At 46.9% G+C, this 19403-nt stretch overlaps 7 protein-coding genes across 7 annotated transcripts; 5 read left to right on the forward strand and 2 right to left on the reverse strand.

Annotated features, from left to right (window-relative positions):
- Window positions 1-5492: 5492 nt before the first annotated feature.
- Window positions 5493-7613, forward strand: N7483_005666 (putative mucin family signaling protein Msb2; the record flags this gene model as incomplete). The annotated part of the gene is made up of 1 exon (XM_057089103.1): window positions 5493-7613. One exon carries the CDS (start codon window positions 5493-5495, stop codon window positions 7611-7613), a length of 2121 nt encoding a protein of 706 aa, XP_056948932.1.
- Window positions 7614-9541: 1928 nt separating this feature from the next.
- N7483_005667 (uncharacterized protein) lies at window positions 9542-10516 on the reverse strand (the record flags this gene model as incomplete). Its single annotated transcript, XM_057089104.1, has 2 exons — window positions 9542-9889; window positions 9959-10516. The coding sequence occupies 2 exons, from the start codon at window positions 10514-10516 to the stop codon at window positions 9542-9544; spliced, it is 906 nt and encodes a 301-aa protein (XP_056948933.1).
- Window positions 10517-11583: 1067 nt separating this feature from the next.
- N7483_005668 (ATP19 family protein) lies at window positions 11584-12067 on the forward strand (the record flags this gene model as incomplete). Its single annotated transcript, XM_057089105.1, has 3 exons — window positions 11584-11631; window positions 11760-11887; window positions 12013-12067. The coding sequence occupies 3 exons, from the start codon at window positions 11584-11586 to the stop codon at window positions 12065-12067; spliced, it is 231 nt and encodes a 76-aa protein (XP_056948934.1).
- A 690-nt stretch (window positions 12068-12757) lies between these two features.
- N7483_005669 (Holo- synthase) lies at window positions 12758-13279 on the forward strand (the record flags this gene model as incomplete). The annotated part of the gene is made up of 1 exon (XM_057089106.1): window positions 12758-13279. The coding sequence occupies one exon, from the start codon at window positions 12758-12760 to the stop codon at window positions 13277-13279; it is 522 nt and encodes a 173-aa protein (XP_056948935.1).
- Window positions 13280-13953: 674 nt separating this feature from the next.
- On the forward strand, window positions 13954-14953 carry N7483_005670 (histidinol-phosphatase; the record flags this gene model as incomplete). Its single annotated transcript, XM_057089107.1, has 2 exons — window positions 13954-14649; window positions 14708-14953. 2 exons carry the CDS (start codon window positions 13954-13956, stop codon window positions 14951-14953), a joined length of 942 nt encoding a protein of 313 aa, XP_056948936.1.
- An 880-nt stretch (window positions 14954-15833) lies between these two features.
- On the forward strand, window positions 15834-16665 carry N7483_005671 (FKBP-type peptidyl-prolyl cis-trans isomerase; the record flags this gene model as incomplete). Its single annotated transcript, XM_057089108.1, has 6 exons — window positions 15834-15961; window positions 16041-16108; window positions 16206-16266; window positions 16334-16354; window positions 16490-16531; window positions 16617-16665. 6 exons carry the CDS (start codon window positions 15834-15836, stop codon window positions 16663-16665), a joined length of 369 nt encoding a protein of 122 aa, XP_056948937.1.
- A 271-nt stretch (window positions 16666-16936) lies between these two features.
- N7483_005672 (putative triacylglycerol lipase (LipA)) lies at window positions 16937-19111 on the reverse strand (the record flags this gene model as incomplete). Its single annotated transcript, XM_057089109.1, has 8 exons — window positions 16937-17118; window positions 17177-17315; window positions 17374-17660; window positions 17717-18061; window positions 18117-18184; window positions 18250-18368; window positions 18428-18542; window positions 18597-19111. The coding sequence occupies 8 exons, from the start codon at window positions 19109-19111 to the stop codon at window positions 16937-16939; spliced, it is 1770 nt and encodes a 589-aa protein (XP_056948938.1).
- Window positions 19112-19403: the final 292 nt, after the last annotated feature.

Here is a 19403-nt window from a genome sequence, read left to right on the forward strand (position 1 = left end):
AGCCTGAAGGCCTCCGAGTCCAGATATCCGTAAGCATTGAACATTTGAACATGCCCAGGTGTGCAATCCGCTACATACACACCGACTTTTCAATCTTTTGGTCCAGAATCAAGGGCTCTAGCCCTGATATGTGGCAAAATGGATCGATCAGATCCATTTGAAACGAAGTTGAATTTTCTGAAACTCATTACATGTGCACATTCAGCCTTAACACCCACTCTTGTTCTAGACTTGAAGGACATGACGAGCCAGATGGCTAGGCCTTACAAGCAAAATCCACATCCACGTAACCCATAGGGCAGGGCCTCCACAATACTGCACGGTAAAAAAGACGTTGTGCCTTAAACATAGTCCAGACCACCAGATTCTCCACAGGTGCGTCTAGACCGGTATATCACGTGATGACACGAATGATTATCTAATCATTGACGCATGGGGCACACCGGAAATGACCATGGATGGCGGGTGGGGCCGACAACTTGCGACACTCAGGAACAGGCTTAGTGGCTGTGTTGGTCCGTGGTTGTGCTGATGATCGTGGGGTTTATTGTATTTTTAATTTGGGTAGGGTCTTCAAGTTTTTTGTTTTTTTCTTCTTTTTCTAGTCATTGAGAAGACTTAGCATAGAGTTGGGCTTTGCCTTGTTCGATGCATATACTCCGTATTTAGGCACGGAAGATAGATTTCATGCATGATTCAATGCTAGTGGAGTGCAGAAGCTGGGGCGAACTAACAAAGAATGGTGTGAGTAGCGTATACGAGTCTCCGAGGCTATATTTAACTTGACAACCGGGTAAAATTGGACTAGACGAAAAAAGTCCCGAAGGAATAGTTGACTATTGACTATAGAAAATTAGCTACTAAGCAATATGTAGCTTAGTAGCAGTTGAATGACTAGCTCTTTCTATTCTAGAGGGTAAACAAAGCGGGAGATATGGAAATCGGCACCATAATGAATCCCCTCTGCTCCCCACAAGCAGTCTCAAGCCAAAGAATGTACCAAGTCAAATGATGGGCCCTGTCAGATGGAAGAAGGAGTTCTCCCCTTCATTCCGATAGCCCCCCCGACACACGTGGAATTGAAAAGCTTGGGATCTGCGATCGTACGGTAATGGGCGCATTTCCACCTGACTAGATCGTCGAAGTGTATGAGAAAGTTGGTCCGTGATACTGAATCCTTTTAGCCACATTATATGGGGCCTGTCAGATAACTGCAAGGGCCATTTGTGCCCAGCTTTGAAAGAAATGCGCCCGATCCAGAGGCGAGGAATTCGCATCTTGAATTCTTCACGAAGGCTTGCGGAAGGGTCAAGACACCATGACGTAGAGCGCAGGCGCTTCTAGGGCTTCTTCGAAATTTTTTAAATTTTTTAGACCCAAGAAAATCGCACTCTATTCTGGATGAACCAGCATGAGAACCTGTAGAATACAGTTCATAGGGGGGCCAGCCCCCATAGAACTAAGACGAACGCTTAGTGAAAGAGGTGCGCAAACATTGAAGAAAAAAAGGCGAAAGACTAGGAACAACTAGCGCAAAATGCATCCACTGGGATTTGATCTTGGTGTTGATCGGTTGCCCAAACAAGCCAGACGAGCGAGACTGGCGTCGAAGGAGGAATAGCACTAGTACCTGATTCGGTAAGGTGGCCCCGCGGTCTTCTTCTCCCATACGCAATGTCCGTACCTGGATGTAATCCCCGTGTATTAGGCTGTATTTGTTGTCTGCGCGGGAAGGACCATGGTCCCGCTATGTCCCACTATGTAATATTGATACACGCACTTTTGCTTTTGTTACCACAGCCAGGCACATAGTGGACTCAGACTTGGAAAGACTCCACTGCCCACGACGCCATCGGTCTGGGCCATGCGACGGACTGAACCTTAGGCGTCAAATCCGGACTGGTGTAGCCCAAAGCCTGGTTTGTTCACTGCCTAAGCGAAATAGGTTTGATTGGGATGTGCACTCTGAGCGGGGATCAACAACTTTGAGAAGGCTGAAAATCCAATTCTTTTCCTTCCGAAGACCCTGTCTCAGGGATGACCCAGTAAACTCGATTATGCTCCATTTCCTTTGCTATTTGAGATTTATTGTTGCCGGAGAGATTTTCTTGTTGCTCCACTGAGTACTTTGTATCTTGACTCGGTGATCGATCTGCCTCCAGGGCTCGTCTCCATCTGCCCCCATAACGCTCGGCTAAGTGGTCTCTGCTCTCATGTAGGTGCTTTGCCGATCATAACAGCTTTATCGAGACTGGCTTGGGTTGCACAAAACGGTTGACTGGGTCGGGAACCGTGCAGTTGAGTGAAAAGCTCCGAGCGTATCCGCGGGCGATCACGACCAGATAGAGGATGGTTAGTCCAAGCTTTGGCTTTCGTACTTCGGACTATTACTCGGGGTGGCTTTGGGGTATTGGATTCATTCCGGATTCCTGCAGTTGTATGCAGCGTACCTGAGTGATCCCGGGGAATAACCGGCAGGCATGCAGGTAAATGTTACCTAGTTACGGAGGTCGGTCCGGAAAGTTCTCGCCAGAAATTATAATTTCTTTTTCTCACACTAGGCTATATACAGTAAATATTGAAATATATCGCGTAATCAAGATGTATATAAAACGGAAATATATAGTACTGAAATATAATAACAGCTTGAAACAGTAAATATTCACATATCTTCCCATATATCGCTGTCGCTGTCGCTGTCGCTGTCGCTGTCGCTGTCGCTGTCGCTGTCGCTGTCGCTGTCGTTGCCGCTGCCGCTGTTATAGGCGTTATCACCTAACCCGCTAGGGGCTACTTCACCTAATTTATCACGCCCCTCACCGTATTCGTTGCCCCCTTCTAGTCTAATGACTTGCTGTATATGCCATGGTATACGTTCAATCCAAGCTTGAATTTGCGCCTGTGGTAGATCACGCCACGCAGCCTCCCATACTTTAATCCCTTCTTTACGCGATTTAGGTGCTCCTTTTCGCGTAGTGTATCTCTTCATCCAAGGCCATGCAGGTTCAATCATATTTAGATCAGGCGAATTTCCAGGCCAGATCATTCGTTGGACCCCCATTATATCAAATATTCGCTGTTGGTAGTGATGTGAATGGGCTGGTGCTTTATCCTCTTGAACTATTGTTTTCGTTCGAATTCGAGCACATTCTTGGGCGAATGGAAGTAGTTTTGGGGCTAAAATCACGGTGTTGTATCGGTACCAATCGATTCCACCTTTCGAATTGCGTGCAAGCTTTCCATTCTTCTGAGTCCATCTCCACTGAGGTTGTCTTCCAGGCTTATTGCGTAGCCCTAATCGCTGTATACCTGAATTAAGCTCCCATTCTGCACGCATAATAGGCTCTAATTCAGTATTCCATTCGGCGATTTGGTGTTCTGCTTCACGCTTTTGGGCTGTAGTTTCAGGTACCCAACAATGACAGGGGCCCTTCTGATCATAAGAAAAAGCACCCCAAAACATGAACTCAGAGGCCCCCTTCCAACGTTCTCGAATACAGCTTCGGACGAACCGCTCACTAGAAGTACGCCATACACGATATCCACCCCGACGGTGTAATAAAACAACCGCAGTTTCATCAGTCCAAATCACATTCTTCCAGTCTTCTATAGTCCAATGGGCGTGTTTTAAACACCATTCAAGACGTTGTTTTTTCTGCTCAGCGGCAAGCCCAGGCTTACGTGTAGGCTTTGTTTTTCGTAGGCCAATTTTTCGTAGTACATGCCAAACTGTTGTTTTTGATATATTAATCCCTAATTATAGAAGAAATATTAGAGGAAATAACATATCAAGTAACATATGAGATAACATATCAAATAACACACCAAGTAACACATCAAATATTATACTAAATAACATATTAAATAACACACTAAATAAAATATCAAATCTTAGAATAACTAACCTGATTCACTGCGTAGCTCTGCAGCTAGCTGTTCACATGTTTTCTCACGCCCATAGCGGTCTACACGGATTTTCGCCCCAAGTGTGGTTTTAAGCTCATCTGTTTGCTTAGATGGACGCCCAGAACGTGCTTTATCAGCTAACATTTCATCTGATATATTGAATGGTCGCTGATTCGGCTGAAAACCTCGTTCGAGTGCACGGTTCCATATGTCTCCTATAGTACGCCGTGGAATATTCATAAATTCACTGATCTCCTTAGGGGCATGTCCTTGGGCCCTTAGGTATACAATGACAGCACGTTGCGCAATATTGGTCTTCATTGTAGCTGTATAGGTGGGACAAAAGTGTAGCTGTGTAGGTGGGATAAAAGTGTGAAGGGGTGTACGGACTGTAGGCGGGGTAAAAGATAAAGATCTACGTGTCCACGGGTGTTATAAGCAATATTTAGCCTAGTACGTAACACGGCAATACATCCAATATACAGCAGGCTATACACCTGACATACAGGGCCGGTAATATATCAAGAAAAAGAAATTATAATTTCTGGCGAGAACTTTCCGGACCGACCTCCGTACATAGGTAGTATGATAGGACTCGGAGGGATGTATGTACGGAGTACTCCGTAGTTGTGAGAATATACTGTGTCGTAGTATGTACACCGTACACCTGGACAGATGCAGCATTGGAGATAAACACACTGGTAGTATGTAATTTCTATTCTGTATTACGATTATGCCAATGTTTCATGGCTGATTCCTTCGCTTAGTGTAGATACTCGTAAATAGTCTTGAGGGTACGGTACTGCGTATAATGTAGTGGATGCAGTGCGTGTGAATAATAATCGTCTCCTCTTTAATTTACTAGAATGACACAATTTACAGTAATTTACTGTCACAATACAAGTTAACCACGGGGGACACACGTGTACCGCCCCCATTCCACTTTGCTTTCCGCCCCTAATTCTCATGATCCGTTTCTCTCCTTAATCAATTCACCTCTATTCATTCCTTTGACTTCTTCGCGTTTTCGTTTTATTGTCGTTTAACGACTTCGGCATTTTTGCACCTGGGTCAAGCCAATTCTGCTTCTCCTTGCATTATCCCACGGTTGCCGCTTCTTTGTTCTCATTTCGTACCGCCTCAAGTAGGTCGTCGCTCGCTCCTTACAGCTACCCAACCCACATTCGCTTTTGTCGCTTTTCGGTCGTTTCAGTTTTGGGTCGACCCCTTCCATTCGTTACAATCTTCGATCGTCGTATTCTATTCGATCGGTTTCACTTGATTTCGGTTGCCCGTCGTGACGCCGAATTCTCGAATTATCTTTAATTGAAAGAGAGAGAGGGAGATTGGAGAAAAAGGATTTATCGGCGAGACGTTGCGACTGTGTCCAGCGACTCTTTCGATATTGTGTTTATCGATACCAGAACTCCGATCCGATTCGATTGCAGAGAACCGACGCGACAAAGGCCTCGGCCATATCTTTCCCTGAGGTATCTGCAGACGAGTTTAGACTACTCGTTCTGTATCCTCCAAATTATCGGACGCCTAATTTCCCGTGAATTCGCCAATTCGGTCGAATAATCAAAATGCGTGCCGATACTCTATCTGTTTTGGCCGCGTTGTCCCTCGGGGGCCTCCAGCTGGTAACTGCTCAGGAAGCTGTTCAGGATGATGTGACGCATGTGGAACGACCGCGCTACTATTTCCCTCGTGATATCAAACGTACTGTCCGGAATAACACCAGCAATGACAACCCCGTTGAATCCATTCTCGACGATGTGACCGGTGAAACCCCAAGCTCGACCACATCTTCAGATGCCGCATCTTCAACCGGAAGTGAAGTGGTTGTGGTGATTTCTATCGATAGTGAAGGACACCGCCACACTGTCACCACCGAGACTCGTTCCAAATCCGCCCTGTCAACTGACAAGGAAACCACTACGACTGCGGTGGACGACACCACAACAACCGCTAAGGATTCTACCTCGGCTACTACAACTGCAACTGCCTCCGGTACTACGACGGCTTCTGCCACTGCGACTGCAACCGCCACTGCGACTGCGACTGCAACCGCGACTGCGACTGCGACTACGTCTTCGTCTGATAACATCATTAGCGACATTGAGAACGGAGTTTCGGATCTTCTTAGTGGCGGCACCACCACTGCAGCATCCAATGGCACCACAACCGCTACTGCCAAGACTACCAGCGTGACAGCCAGTGGCAGTGGCAGTGGCAGTGTCAGTGTCAGTGCCAGTGCCAGTGCCACCTCATCATCTGCTGGAGATGATTTCCTTAGCTGGTTACTTGGATCCGAGAGTGCCACTGCCACAGGAACAGCCAGCAACTCCACCGCATCTACCATCCCAGTCAGCGTTCCTTTGACTGCCAGTCCCACTGCAACAGGCGATGCTCTCACCAGTATCCTCAACAGTATTTCGGCCGCTCTCAATGGCACTGATGCCACTACTACCGGCATTGGTGCGGTTCCCACCCCTCATGGAAGTCAGCATGTATCTGCTACTTCAACTGGTGTTTTGGGTGGTAACGGCAGCGGCAGCGGCAGCGGTAACACTGCAACCCCAACCGGTTCCATTGGCGTCATTCCTTCGCCGCACTCCCCCAGTGCTGGCTCTGGCAAGCCTTCTGGTTCCGGTGCCGTCCCTACACCTACTGGCAACCAGACCCCCAAGGCCTCAACTTCCTCTACCCCTAGCCTTACACCCGTTATTCTACCCACATCTACCTCTGAGGCTGAGACTACTGCTGCACCTACCTCCACTGAAACCCCAACAGAGAGCGCCTCTGCTGAGACCAGCAACTGGGTGGGTTCGAGTATTCTGGCCCTCCCTACCGAGACTAGCACTCAGACTGGCACTGCTCCCAGCTCCACATCAACCACTGTGGTTACTCTCCCAGATTCGATCACTCCCTCGAATGGCGTTAGCAGTGCACCTGCCGATTCTGAATTGCTTCAATTCGGTTTCGACAGCAGTCTTCCGTGGTCTTTTGTCGCTACCACTGCCCTGTCATCGTCTCAGATCTTTGAGTACATCCCCCAGGCTCTTAAGCATGCTATGCCCTACTGGGGTAGCGAGGCCGTGATGTACTCTCTTGAGCCTTACTACAGCTGGGAGACCACCGGTTACAATGCCACCCTTATCATCTTCTACTACCCCACCAAGGGATACCAGAAGCTCAAGGACGAGCACTCCAACCCTAACTCTGCCCTGTATACCGAGACCCAGAGTGAGACTGTCAAATCCCTGATGTCTATGGTTGACTCTTCTATTCCCCTGGTTTACACCGGCAGCTGGCCAAGCAATGGCAACGACGGGTCCTCCGGCTCTGATGGTGGCAGTGGTAGCAGTGGTGACGGTTCCAGCAGCAGCGGCGGCGGTAGTGACGACTCCGGCTCCGGAAACACCGATGATGGTTCCTCCAACAGCAGCAAGAGCAGCGCTAGCTCTGCTGGTATTGCCTGTGGTGCCGTTGCTGGTGCTGCCGCCTATGGCGCGGGTATGTTCTACCTTGCTCGCCGTTACCGCAAGAAGAAGCAGCTGCACCAGCGTTCCCCCTCTACTGCTGATCAGATGAGCCAGGGTGGTTCTGGCTCCATCTTCGCTGGCGCCAACCGTGTTTCTAGTCAACGCTCCCAGATGATCAGTGCCCCGGTTATGGCTGAGAACTCTCTGGGCTGGAACTAGACGGGATCTTCCTACACGAACAGAAAAATCAATACCAAAAAAATCTACATAACAACATGGATAGACCAGGTCCTCCTTCTTCGCTCTCATCCATCCTATTCTTCGGCTCTGTGACCGAAATGAGTCCCAACCACTTGACGGAACCAGCGCCCTCGCCCGTCAGAGAGAATCTCAAGTTGATATCTACTTTACCACAAGCGAAGCTGGATGGATGAGAGTTTGCACAAAACTTCCTTTCATTGTCCATCAATCTCTAAGGATACACCATTTCACATATCACGTAACCTTCCCACTGTGAAATTTTTCATTGGCCAACATTATTTGTGTTTTTCTTTTTCTTATTTCTTCTGATACTCCCCACGACGTCATCCTTGTGCCGGCGCAGTATGTATCATTTCATTTCCCATTATTTCCTTTGAAATATTCCCCCTTCTGTTCTACCATACCCTTTTTCTTTTCTGATTTCTTTTTCATGGCATTGTGAGAACTGAATGAGACCTCAATCTTGATTCCTGCCTCTGTTCATGGAAAAGAGAAAAATCCTATTACTTTTTTTACTGGTCATATTATGTTGGACTTTTGCACATCCCTAATGGTCTCTGGGTGGCCACAATCCTTGATGAGCCGACGCTAGTTCCCTGCTCCTTTCCTTTATCTCTCCAACTGTGTGTTGGATTCTGAATCATTATCGTTGTCTTTTTTCTTGCTTTCTTTCCTTATCTATTTGTACAGATGTTGTATAGTTGTCCGTATGAAGTGGTAGAATAAGAGGTGTAGACTCACTCCTATTTTAAGTATTTCCATATACTTTTAGCATTACCTAGTACCTAAGTGATACCGTGTTTCAATTCGTGCAAGGGTTATCTCTGCTGCCTTAACAATCATGCGAGGGGTATCTTCATGTTGTTTCATGTTCTTTGCTTTCCAAGTTTCAGTACCTTGCACGAAGGCTAGACCCTGCGGCTCTGCATGTGAGGTACCGAGCTGCAGGACAAGGTTTCAAATAAGGTTGCCAGAACAACGGTTTCCTGTGAGTTTCCACGGATGGGGTTTCCGTATTGTTGACATTCAATAAAGCTTGAAGTTGTTTTATTTGGTCTGACCTGTCATTTCTAGATTTGCTTTTTTAATTTGCCGCTTTTGCATGTGTAGTACCATCCTTCCCACATGTCCTACTTCTCCATATTCCCCTGAGGTTGATACTAGTAAGGTCTCTTTTATATCCGAGTTTACTATCGCGAGATAATCTTAGAAGAGTACTGGTTTAAGATTCTCACCTGGGCACAGTACTTATGATTGAGGTGCGGGTGACACATCTCAAGTGCTGGACTTACTATCAAAGCTAGTATCAGAAAGCTCCGAAGTCTGAGTCACTTGTTTCGTAGGGATTAATTACGCAGATGGTACTACTAGTAATAACTAGGTAGTACCTACGCCCACATGCTAGCGCATGCAGAGAGCAGTCGTACGTGCACTGACTGGCCACTCGAGCTACATGCACACTTATACTAGTACTAGTAGTATACCGTTCTGAGATATTATAAAACTTGATGCAATACTATAACAGTCAACTAGTTGGTGTTTTAACCGAATTCAATATTGCATACCTAGGTACTAGCGTACCGGTGCCGGAAACGTGATCGAGCGAGACATAGCATTTGCCCTAGTCCGAGTCTAGTTATGGAACGGGCACATGATAAAGAAAAATTAAAGGCTTGTCATCAAGGCTGTAGACATGAATGGGGAAAAATGTGGATGCAAAAAAAAGACTTGAAGGCAGCAATGGGATATCGATGCAACGTAAGGCTGAGAGCAGAGAATGATTATGTACATCATGACATAAGAGATGTCAACTCAGATGAGGGGAATAGAAGAGAAGAATCAGAGGGAGAAACTTTAATATACAAGGAGGAGATATCGCTCAGAATTTAATCTTTCTTGGACTTTTCATCAGATCCTGACGAGAATCCAAGCCAGCTTGACCACGACTGACCAGCCTTCTCCTCTCGGCGAACCTGACGGACTCGATCACGCTCGTCCTTGTACTCCTCCCACGAAAGCTGTGCAGCAGCCGTGGTGACGGGAGTTTCCTTGGCGGCGCTATTATCATGGTCATGGCCATGTGTGTGATCATTGCCTCGAGCGTGCGGAGGCAAGGGACGAACAGCATCCTCACCACCGTAAAGACGGAGAGCAGTGCCAAATGTCCAGTCCACAGCTTCTTCAACAGGATGATCGAACAGGTATGGGAGAAAAGGAACAACGGCAAGACCGAGCTATGAGACAGGAACATAATCAGCATGAATACCCCAAAGACGGATTAAGACCTAGAGAAGAAAACATACCCCGATAGGCGTCCAAGTGCGCAGGAATGTAGGCTTGCCCTTATTAAGCATGCGTCCAGAGTACTTGACAACGCTGTGAATAGTCAAAGCTGGCAGACCCATACTGGCGATACTCTGAAACACCGCACGCTTCACCATGATCATACGGTAATCCTCCGCGAGCGAAATCTCTGTAGTAGGCCATGGCTCAAGATCGCTGGAGCCGTTCAGTGGGCGAGACAGGTTTCCTGTCGCCATTCCTCGGAAGATCTGGTTTTGAGGCACATCGCTTGCGTCTTTGTAAGCTTCGCCGGGTAGGGTGAGAGCACGTCGATTGCGCAAATAAGCTTTGTATCCCTCATGGCTCACGTCGCCCAGCAGGTAAGCCCAGGAGATACCGTAGGCGGAGCGAACAAGTAGCGGGTGTGCAACGGGACGAAATGACTCGCCTATGTCAGATGTGTAGGCAACGTAACGGTGGGCTGAGAGTAGGATCGTGCGAATGCGGCTACCATAGGCTGCATATCGGACAGAGGTATCGGTAGAGTCGACAGTACTGTAATCATTGGAAGAGCCCATGGTTAGTATGTATGTGGGTAGAGATGAGATGATTTGGAGGTTGCTCGGAGCTGGAGCTCTGCGCGCGATGATGTCTTGAGTGGGGTATGCCCTGGCCGGAAAAGTGGAGTTGACCAGAAGTGACACCTGATTTTACAGGCAAAAGGGACATGCGACGAGAGGACAGAGGGGCATAAGACAGGAACAGATTGGGGATGTACATACTATGGAGGATAATGATCCTCATATTTGTCTGCAGAGTGAGACTTAGCTTCATCAGGTAGATTATTAGCAGGCGCAGCACTGGGTGTTTCACCCTGTTGGCTGCTACCACCCCAGCTGCCCCAGGCCATTTTGTAGGATGAGGACGATGTTAAAATATGGGGAAGCTCAATGAGATTTGAAGAAGAAGAGACTCTGATTCAGTCAGGCGTCGTATGGGAGTAATGTAACAAGCAAGACTTGGGTTGCTAGGTAGAACCTTGGAAGTAAACAATGGTGGGTTGCAGCCTGAGATCTCAAATGAAAAGAGGGAAAATCAAAAACAGCTGCAAAAAGAGAGAACAAAGTTTCTAAAAAGAACTACAGTGAGTGGATCCATCTTATAAGTGCCAATACACATCCATCAACCGTGCATGACAGCCGAAGGGATATCGCCATAACCGGGGTATACAACTTGACCATGGAATAGTTTACTTCCCCCCGAGGTTCCGTAGATGAGCTTCCTTGTGGCCGGAAACAAGAAAACAACAGCTATCAAATTTTATAGACATTGAAAATTAGAGATGAAGGCTCTATGTTTCATTCAGAATCCCAAATGATGCAAGTATTTGAAATTGAACCATCTTCCCAACACAATTGCATACATTCGATCGGGAAAGGATGCTCGTGACATACCCGACAAAATCACATGATCCCGGGACAACCCGGTGAGTCACATGACTTAGAGTCTGCTGAGTCATGCTATCACACTAACCGTATTAGGAAAGGCGGTCTCGGAGCCAACTTCATCTCTGTCAAGCCTAAGGATTCCGCTTCCACATCGCTGCATTTAATCTTCAGTTGCTCCCCCATCCCAGTCACTCAAGATGGTTGTCTACTACCAGATTGCCGGCAAGAAGGTCGGCTCCCACGTCGTAAGTGGAAAACCCATCCTTCCCCACGCCGCGGGCGTCCTCGGTCGCCCATCCCTTTTTATGTCCAGTTTGCGGCTACAGCTGGAAACCTCAACAAGCTAACCGGAACTTCCTCGTGATTCAAATAGCTCGCCATGGCCACCCTCGGCACGATCTTTGCGGGTTCCTGGGCTGCCACTGGCAGCAGTGCTAAGCCCAAGACTGCCGCCGGTCCTCCCATCAACGCCTCCTCCAAGGAAGAGGGTGACTTCATCCAGTATGTGACAATGTCTCCTCACAAACCTGCGCAATAACGCATTGAATTGCATGGCATCATTGCTACGCAGTTAGCGAACCGCGCAGTTGAAGGTTGAGTTTCGGCGCTAACAGGTTGTCTAATAGGACCTTCCTGAAGGAGGTCGATGGAGGCGACAAGAAGCCTGCCTCTGGCCACTAAACATCCCTTTTTCCTGAGAACGGATGTTAACGATGGTTCGGCCCGATATAAAACCGCGTGATGCATTAAATCGAGTCGCCTCATCCTGTTCGTCGCTTCCGCTACCCCGATGCATTGAGATACGTCGGCTTGGAGATGTCCTGCGAAACTAGACGGGTCGATCCCGGAAGTTGATGGATGGATTATCATGGATCTGTACATAGGCGTGTACGCTGCATAGAAGAATTATAACTTCTGCTCCTCGATTTATTCTCGATTTCAATGTTGTGTCCTCACAAAAAAAGGACAACGGCTTTATATTGACAAGGACATGGATCAAAAAACCAGTAAAAGGGCGTCTATAAACTTGGGTTTCCTATGTGCAGTCCTCCGTGACACCTGTGGTCATGAATCCCCCGTACTTGTCGAGCTGGACCAAGCAGTGCAGGTTTGAGACATTGACGCTGCACTCCCTGGTATAAGCCATGAAGTAAAAAAGTAGAACACTGTAGAGTCATCTATTTGACGACAATATTCGTACGAGTGATGCTTCTCAGTGTATTGAAATTGTACAAGACCCCACCATGTTCATTTGTTAAGGTTCGACCTTGAGCTCTGAGCTACAACTCCGCTAGGATCCCGACTTTCCACCTTAACTCCTCCATCCCTCTCCACAAACAACCACCACAGCTCCCAGTGGCACAAACCAACATGATTCCCTTCCCACTAGCCCTTAATGTCGGCACGGACATCGTCCACCTCCCTCGAATAACCGCCCTCCTCACCCGTCGCGGGAATTACCTATCCCGCTTCACGCGCCGCATCCTCTGCGACCAAGAACAGCGCGACTTCCACAAGCGCTTCAAAGACTCCCTTGCCCTCCAATCGCAATCCAAGCCTCCAAATTCTACGCACTCACCACCCATAACAGCTGACATGACACGCTGGCTCGCGGGTCGATTCGCCGCGAAAGAGGCAGCGCGCAAAGCTGCACCGGGTGGAGCTGCTTCGATTGGATGGAAGGATGTCATGATTCGGGTTCAGGAGGAGTCGGATATGAATTCCAGTGTACATGCTGATGCGATAAAGGCCGCAGAAGCCGAGGGGGTTAGTCGGAGGCCGGAGATTGTGTATTTGGGGATAAAGGATGATGGGAGTGATAGTCGGGTTGGGCGGCTTTCTATTTCTCACGATGGGGACTATGTTACTGCGACTGTTCTGGCGGCGGGTTGAATGATTCTCAGGTCTTTACTTGAATCTTTTCATTAGACCTCATCATCCCTTCGTCTGGCTGGGATCATCAGGACGTGGACACTCTGCAGTACCATACGGAACTGGAGCTGTGGCAGCTCACTTCGCTCGCTTTTACTTCTTCATCCCAAGGGATGAACGACAACCGGCTCTGTTCATCGGTTACATCACCGAGATTCCTGCGATTGCAGTGGCCGTGGTATATTCAGCTTGCAACACTGCCAGTGGGACCCCGTTGTGTTCGAAATCTTGGACTTGGTATACATACTATCACCAGCAGTATGTCACCAATAATAGCTTTCGAATATGACCAGTGAGTTGAATCATGCAGTTTTTACAGCTAGTATTACCATCATGATATCTATCATCCTCGTAAATTCATCCCAGCTAAATTTTATTCTGTTTTGCATGACTTGAACCTTGGAAGTCGACAGTAGGTCTTCTTAAGCGGAGGCATAAAATCCTTATCGGGCCGCTATCGACTTCTGTGACTCGGAGGATCTGCCTTCACCTATATTTCTTCTATACCCCACCAGTACAAAGCAGGACCAGAAGTTGTTATAAAAAGCCTACTCTGCATTGCATGTATTTATGCACCCACCTCTAAGTCCTCAGAACTTAACTGACCCGGTCCAGATACCACCAAGGCAGCAAATATGCCATTCTCCCACCACAGCCATTCCGGCCAGTTCTGTCCCGGCCATGCAAAGGACTCCCTGGAGGAAGTAATCCAGGCAGCAATCAGCAAGAAAATGCAAGTTTTCTGCTTAACAGAGCACATGCCCCGACACAAAGAAGACTTCTACCCAGAAGAGATCGAGGCGGGGCAAACAGAAGAGTGGCATGAAAGTAACGAAGCAGCCTACTGGGAAGAAGCCACAAGACTACGCGCCAAATACGCTTCACAGATCCAGATCATTATTGGATTCGAGTGTGATTGGATTCGCCCTGAATCAAGGGATCTAATTGACCGCTCGCTCAGTCGATTCCCCTTTGAGTTCTTCGTGGGATCCATCCACCATATGCATACTGTGCCGATCGACTTTGATAGACCAATGTATGAGCAGGCGCGCGAACTTGCAGGTGGTACAGATGAGCGCTTATTCGAAGACTATTTCGATTCCCAGTTGGAGATGCTGCAGCATTTGAAACCGCTGGTTGTGGGTCATTTTGATCTGATTCGGCTTAAAAGTGATGATATGGAGCGGAGTTTTATGACTTGGCCCGGTGTTTGGAGTCGGATTCTGAGGAATCTGGACTTCATTGCTTCTTACGGTGGCATGTTAGAACTGAATGGGGCGGCGTTGAGGAAGGGGATGAGTGAGCCGTATCCCAAGGCTGAGATTTGCAAGGTATGTATCCAATTATGGTTCTGTTTACTAGGTGCAGACAAACTAATGTTCCTTGCAGGAATTTATTGCTCGGGGAGGTCGACTTTGCCTCTCTGATGACAGTCATGGAGTCGACCAGGTTAGTCTGAACTTCCACCGTGTGCTGGAGTTCCTGGACTGCACAGGCATCTCAGAGCTGCACTATTTGCAGATGGTGGAGCAGTCAGAAACATTCATTGCGCCCGACGCGCGCTTCCCACGGACACAAGTGGCATCGATCTCTTTGGATGAGGTGAAACAGATGGCTTTTTGGAAAACCGTATAGTGCATCCAGTAGATGTGGGGCAATGTGCAAATTTCTCTATATTGGAAAGAGTTCAGAGCATTATGCAATTTGCAGCGCTTCACTATAAGATCTACGAAATATAACCGGGATTACTTTTCATGCAGGATGAATCTAGATCCCTACCTGGGCAGTCGTATACCGCCACCGAGCGCATTAAGAAGGATCGTCCACCTATCGCCCGAGCTAACCCCGCCACATTCCAATGAGGGGCATAGAGGGGTAGGAGAGGTCCAACACACATCAAATAAGACTGCAGAAAATAAATTTCCCTTAAATTCGAATAAAAACACGGTGAAAGGAATGGTTCTGGTGAGTTGGCGATGAACGCTTTTCTGATATTAGCACATAATCCCAATGTTATGGTATCCCAATCACATCCCTGCTTAGCGCCATGTCTGACTAGGATGAAGGTCGGAACACACCTCCTAGCCCATTTATGCCCTAGTTAGAGCCCACTAGTATTGCCTAGGGTCTGACCGGGGTTCTACTACGGATTACAGCAAAATATCTTTCATTCTATGGAATTCTATTTCCAGAATTCCCATTATAGACATATTGACCCCTCCTTGATAGCTACTGGGTAAATATGATGTTTGCAATGCATTATTTTTGACTTCACAAGCCTCCGTAGATCAATTGAGGTGGAGTTGTATGATTGGAGAGTAGGACAATGTCCATTATAGTCCTGGAGTAATGTTGAGGGTGGTTGCGGTTATCTATTACGTCGAGAGGGCAAAAACCCCCCACATGGAGAAAAACGGATAAAGCTTGCAGCCTTCCTCCATTTTCTTTCCTGTTCATCACTTTCTTACAACTCACTCTTTCCCTCAAAAAACTCTCTTTTACCATCTTATTCACAATGGGTGTCACCAAGACTACTTTGGAGCCTGGCAATGGCGTTGACTTTGCTGTCAAGAACTCCATGATCGAGATGCACTACAGTGGCCACCTGTATGACGCCAGCCAGCCCAACGGTCTGGGCAAGAGGTAAGTGCCTTTATTATTCATCCAATTCTTCGGATTATGTCTATATTGTAGCCATGGCTAATATTCTACGTCCTACTAGATTCGACAGCTCCTACAGCCGTAACGCCCCTCTCGCTAGCAAGATCGGCGCCGGCCGTCTCATCCAAGGTGCGTTGAGATCGTCCTCCATCTCTCCGTTTCCCATATACGCATCCCTTGAATAATTTTAGAAATATTTATCATTGACCATCTTTACGCTATATAGGTTGGGACGAGGGTGTTCCTCAGATGACTCTGGGCGAGAAGGCCATTCTCGACATCACTCCGTGAGTCTTCCACACATTTAACTTGGAAGATTAGAGATTTGAGTGACTAATTGCAATTTTTGAATAGTGACTTCGGTTACGGTGCCGGGTACGTTTTTCTCAGAAGAGGAAGAGTCTGTGTAGATTCTACCCAAACTCCTTGACAGTCCCTTTCCAAAACAACCAATACCCACTATGGAAACATGAAGAAATATGGGTGATACAATGTGCTAACTATTCACAGTGGTATCCCCGGTACCATTCCTCCCAACGCCCGCCTGGTCTTGTAAGTCATGTATTCTGGGCTTTCGGGCCCATTGCTGCTTTCGTTTGATTTGGACTATCGAAGCTAATTTTATTTCTTTTTATAGCGAGGTTCAGCTCGTTTCAATCAACGGCAAGAAGGCCCCCGGTCTGTAAAGCAAATCAGAAGCTTGCGCTACCATACCCTAAGCTTTATTTATCTCGAATATATCTACCTAAAGCCCATGGAATCGAATGGTCATCCTTATAATATTCCGAGATTGGACTAGGAGAATAAAATGAAAGAATACATAAGCTTTTACGTTAATCGTAAATTTCAAATTGAGTTCCTGTGAGCTTTTCTTGTGGCTTTCGACCGCAAATAGCCCAAAATTTCATTGATCTCTATATCATGATATAGACTGAGGATTCTTCAAGTTGCTTTCATTTACCGTGCAATGCTGTTGATGTAGTCCATTCCTGCAGTGCGATAATCGTCAAGTTCGATATAACTTTCATTTCGAGGAAGTCGGAACACGAAGTTGGATGCATTGCGCGAGAAATTAGGCCACTGTGGAATATTTGGAACTGTAGTCGTGTTAGTACCCTCTAGATAATCTAACCGATTTCCTGCTGAAAATTGAACGATGTACTGCTATCCATAGAACATTGAGTGGGTTAAACTTACTTCCATGTCCATTCGGATTCAATTCTGCGGCAAATGAAGTCCACATACGAGCCGCCATTTGTCCAAGAGCTAACCTGCCAGGTAAGGATGCCTCGAGAGTCGTAATGTTCTGTACTGAATTGGCAAAGACGAATGGAATCTATGTAGATTAGAACTAGCTTGAAACTGAGTAATCGAAAAAGGATAGATTTGCTTACCTCTGCGAAATGTTGTACGCCAATTAATGTTGAATCATTGAAAGCAGCCACATCCCACCGGTATGAGAAGACAGTTTTGTCGAAACTAGCCATTGTATGTGCCAGCATTCGACGTGGCGCTACCATGCATAAATCTCCAGCTATGGACTCGTATCGTTTGTACTCATAACCCAAGGCTGGCCATGTAGCATTGCCCCATCCGTAAGGACATCCGATTGCCGAGATATTAGGGTAGAGATTCAGAATGCGTGTGGCTTCATCAGTTGAGAGAACCCAACGCTTCGATGCTAAGCCGGATTATCAGCAAAATCAACCAAATTTGACAAAAAAAAGAAATGCAAACTGGTCAATTGTGCAATCGCTTCCTCATCTGTATTGACTCCTGTTGTGCCAAAGCTAGTGCCTTCATCTGTATTTGTGCCTAATAGGATAGGAACTTTAGCGAGCCTGCCTTCGCGATAGCTGATTTGTGGATACTCTGAGATGAAAATGTTATCAATGGTTGCGAACCACTCGAGTCCAACATAAGCAACATCATAAAATTCCTCGTAAGGGAGGTCGCGAAGGCATTGTAGAGTGTTTGTTGCATTTGAGCACCCTGCTCTCTCAACAATTCCGTCGTACATCGGCTGATGCCATTCGGTTCCGTTATATGGAGGACCAACAGCATTACCTGAGTCCATAATGGCTACAGACGGGGAAGAGTTAGCCTCTTGGCAAATTTTGAAATGAGAATTTCCTACCGGCCCTGAAGAGACCTTCATTATCTCCTCCATTTGTTACCAGATGATCTCCAACACTGTAGGCGCCTCTATAAAAGTTTTTCATGCTCGTTTAGTTCATGCCTTCAGGTGGATAGCTGGCTGGTAGACGTACGCAGATTCACCCCATATAGTGATCTTTTCGGGATCTCCACAAAATGCTTCGATATTTTGTTTGACCCAATGCATCGCAACTCGCTGATCCCGAAGCGCAAGATTGGTGTTTCCCTCAGCCTAGCTGAGTGTTAGTATCTCAATTTTGGTAGATGGTCAACGAGCAGATTTTATCTCACCCGCACTTCTTTCGAATCTAAAAACCCAAAAGCAGCCAATCTGTAGTTGATGGAGACCCCAAGCACAGGCTTATTGTTCTCCGCACTCTGCTGGATGATATAACTCATATTGTATCTGATAGTGAAGACGTTTAGTCCGATATTCAATGGTCTCAATCACAAAACCAACCTTGGATCTGCAGTCGAACCCTCGGACCATCCACCCCCATATATCCAAATCAAGACTGGGAGTAGCTCATCCGTATCAGTTTGAGGCCTTATCACGTTGAGATTGAGACAATTTTCGTTCAGACGAACGAAGCCCAGATCAACGAGCTCAGTCGTGTCTGAGCCATAACCAGGACAATCATAGCCATATTCAGTTGCATTGTAGTAAGTAACGTCAGACTGAGGCTGAAGATTTGTCACAGAAAGATCGTAGCTCCCAGAATCACTATCATTAGACGCGTAGCTTGATTTGAGTTGGGCAGGGGTAAAGCGGGCAGGCTCATCAGCAAACTTGATGCCTAAAAACACATCTTGATCAAATTCGAGAAGAGAACGACCAACAAAGATGGTGGACCTATCTTCCTCTCCGTTACTTAGGGTCGCCGTTGGTGGATCGCTGGATGTTTTCCCGCTTGCTAACCCAAGATTCAAACAGAAAAGGAAGACAAAACATCCCCAGATGCCAAGAAAGGCCATGTTTCATAATATACTAGTATTCGATATTGTCAAAATGGTCTGAATACCCATGGATCTATGCCCCAGGATTAATTCTTATATTGATCCTCTCTCAACTTTAACTTACATCCCCGCAATAATACCAATCAATCAAACCCAATCGGACTCGGCCGAAGAATCATCAGATGTAGATCATTGTTCTAAACTGGAGTAGATGACTCGAAGTTAAGCATTCATCTGTTTAAGAGGAGAATTTTATGTAGGAAATACTCCGTCTCTATGAAGAAGAGAATCCTTATAGGTGGGAAAATTT

Source organism: Penicillium malachiteum (assembly GCF_028827825.1).
Source record: "Penicillium malachiteum strain IBT 17515 chromosome Unknown utg000002l:1.0-8849297.0:1.0-8852440.0, whole genome shotgun sequence".
Taxonomy (NCBI): Eukaryota; Fungi; Ascomycota; class Eurotiomycetes; order Eurotiales; family Aspergillaceae; genus Penicillium; species Penicillium malachiteum.